Source organism: Ixodes scapularis, unplaced genomic scaffold (genome assembly GCF_016920785.2).
Source record: "Ixodes scapularis isolate PalLabHiFi unplaced genomic scaffold, ASM1692078v2 PGA_scaffold1__304_contigs__length_218370807, whole genome shotgun sequence".
NCBI classification, from domain to species: domain Eukaryota; kingdom Metazoa; phylum Arthropoda; class Arachnida; order Ixodida; family Ixodidae; genus Ixodes; species Ixodes scapularis.
Window position 1 is genome coordinate 128,580,080 of NW_024609846.1, and position 2,721 is coordinate 128,582,800.

At 49.8% G+C, this 2,721-nt stretch overlaps 1 protein-coding gene across 2 annotated transcripts; it reads right to left on the reverse strand.

Annotated features, from left to right (window-relative positions):
* Positions 1–203: 203 nt before the first annotated feature.
* On the reverse strand, positions 204–2,490 carry LOC120838337 (signaling mucin HKR1-like). Of its 2 annotated transcripts, XM_042290945.1 has the most exons (4): positions 2,341–2,417; positions 992–1,817; positions 557–892; positions 204–315 (listed from the first exon to the last, which is right to left on the reverse strand). In XM_042290945.1, coding segments are annotated over exons 1-4 (1,173 nt in total). In that variant the 5' UTR covers positions 2,350–2,417; the 3' UTR covers positions 204–313. The 2 variants fall into 2 exon arrangements, with proteins under 2 accessions (XP_042146879.1, XP_040064131.2); XM_040208197.3 differs by having other exon boundaries at positions 557–1,817; positions 2,341–2,490.
* Between the last annotated feature and the right edge of the window lie 231 nt (positions 2,491–2,721).

Sequence of the window (2,721 nt, forward strand, 5' to 3'; positions counted from 1 at the left end):
GCACTATCTAAACCATTTCTATGGAATGTTTGTTTTGCATAGGCCGAGGACTTGACAGTTATTGATGGACATTCCTTCTAGGAAGAGACGGCAAAAGTAAAGCCCACTTGAAAGAGCCAGATTGCTTAGATATAAAAAGGTTCAATCTTGGCATGGAATCGATGAGTGACTTATTGCGATCAAGGAATGGCAGTACAAAATTATACATATGTTGATGTCAGTTTATTTAACAAATGTACAGAACAGCATTGCTTGTGTAAACAGCTGTACGTCCTTCCAGATCCTCAGTGGGCCAGTGGTCAGTTCCTTGAGTTTCTAAAAAGGAAAATAATGGCAAATTACAACATTTTATGGCTTGGTTGTTTCTTGGTTCAGATATGACTGTAATTTTAGAATCAACTAATTTATAATTTACAATTAATACCATTGGTGAAGTACCATAATGCAACAGAAGTGTACTGTAGATATCATCTGATCAATTACATTAATTTTGATATTTTACAGAACTATTTGTGATACATCACTGCACCTGAAATGATTGAGAGGTACTACTTACACTTCCTTTTGCGAAGGAGCTCGGCGTAGTCGTTGAATCCACCGAGGCCATAGCCGTAGTTTAGGCCGTAGCTGCCAAGGCCGTGTCCGTAGCCGAAGCTACCGGCTCCGTAACCGAGGTTACCAACTCCGAAACCGTAGGAAGGCACAGCAGAGACAGAGGCGAAGGCTGGGACAGCGTAGGCGGTCTGGTAAGAAGCCACAGCGGGGGCGGCCTGGTATGTGGCGACAGCTGGAGCAGCGGCCACAGTAGCGACAGCAGGGGCGGCGTGGTAAGTGTCCACCCTCTGGACAGCTGGAGCAGCGTGGTAGGTGTCAACCCTCTGGACAGCTGGAGCAGCGTGGTAGGTGTCAACTCTCTGGACAGCTGGAGCAGCGTGGTAGGTGTCAACCCTCTGAACAGCTGGTGCGGCCTGGTAAGTGGCCACGGCTGGAGTGGCGTGGTAAGTGTCGACCCTCTGGACAGCTGGAGCAGCGTGGTAGGTGTCAACCCTCTGAACAGCTGGTGCGGCCTGGTAAGTGGCCACGGCTGGAGTGGCGTGGTAAGTGTCGACCCTCTGGACAGCTGGAGCAGTCTGGTAGGTAGCAACGGCTGGGGCGGCGTGGTAAGTGTCAACCCTTTGCACGGCTGGAGCGGCTTGGTAGGTCTCCACCCTGGAGACCTTAGCGACAGCTGGAGCACTCTGGTAGGTCGTCACAGCTGGAGCAGCCTGATATACCTGGGCAACAGCAGGAGCAGCCTGGTAGGTAGCGACAGCTGGAGCGGTCTGGTAGGTGTCCACCCTGGAAACGGTCGGAGCAGCTTGGTAGGTAGCAACGGCTGGAGCAGCTTGGTAGGTAGCAACGGCTGGGGCGGTGTGGTAGGTGTCAACGCGGGAAACGGCTGGAGCTGACTGGTAGGTTGCCACAGCTGGGGCAGTCTGGTAGGTGGCAACGGCTGGGGCGGTGTGGTAGGTGTCAACACGGGAGACAGACGGAGCAGCCTGGTACGTGGTCACAGCGGGAGCGGTGTGGTAGGTGTCAACCCTAGAGACAGCTGGGGCAGCGGAGACGGTAGTGACGGCTGGAGAAGCGTGGTAAGAAGTGGATACAGTGCGGGACACGGTTGGAGAGGACACTGCGTAGCTAGAGGGAGCAAGGCCGCTCAAGGCGGAGGAATAGCCACCGAAGCCATAGCCGGAGCTGACGGCATGGTTGGCGTTTCCGTGGTACACTCCAGCAAAGGCACCGGTAGCCAGGGCCAGGACAAGACAGGCACGGAACTGGAAAATGAGCAGACAAAATATAAAACGCTCTTTATGTGAGTTCAGTGCAGATCACCAGGAATAGGTGTTCTCTCTTGCTAAATGTTCACATTTATGCGCCATGTGCGTGACGCTGCAACTTCAAACCAACTGTAGTCCTGAAAACGCTACCTCCGAAGTAAATTTATCTTGGCAATCATTCCGCTTCAATTATGTTTACAGCATAATGTTCTTGGGGGTCGGCATGTTCATTTCTAGTTAGTTCCTTTATTGATGCATAGAGTAACCAATGTTAATCAATCACGAGATAGCAATTCGTCTTTCTGTACTGACGTGACGATTGTTAGCCTTTAGAAAATTATATTATGAAGAATCTGTGCAAATGACGGTGTTCAAAAATTGTGGCATATTTTTTCAGATAATATTTGAAACGTAAAAAACAAATATTCATTTAAAGCGCGTTTAAGTTTGAAAATAGTTTTTTTTAAATATATATATATAGCCCACCCCTTCGCAAATCTACGAATCTTGCTCTACTCACTCCAGTCATGATTGCTAGACCAGGTCGAACCAACTACTGCTGCTCTGAAACCCCTTCGCGATCTTCTTTTATACTCCGGTCTGCCCCTCTCAGGACTAGAACTCAAGTAGGCGGTATCACTGCTAACGCATAGTATTTCAACATACCCCAGCCTCGGCCGTGCTGTGCACGCGGTTCTCAAATCACACAGACACACACACACACACAGAAAAGAAAGCTTTCGCGACAGTGTTTGCGAAAGCTTCACCGACTACCCCTGCTTCCGAAGGCCAAGTGAGGGGGGGGGGGGGAGGTAAAAACCGTTCTGGTCATTAATATAAAATCCGAACGTGCGCGAGGATTGGTAATAGAAACAAACTAGGAAATGCTCTGCAATGGCGG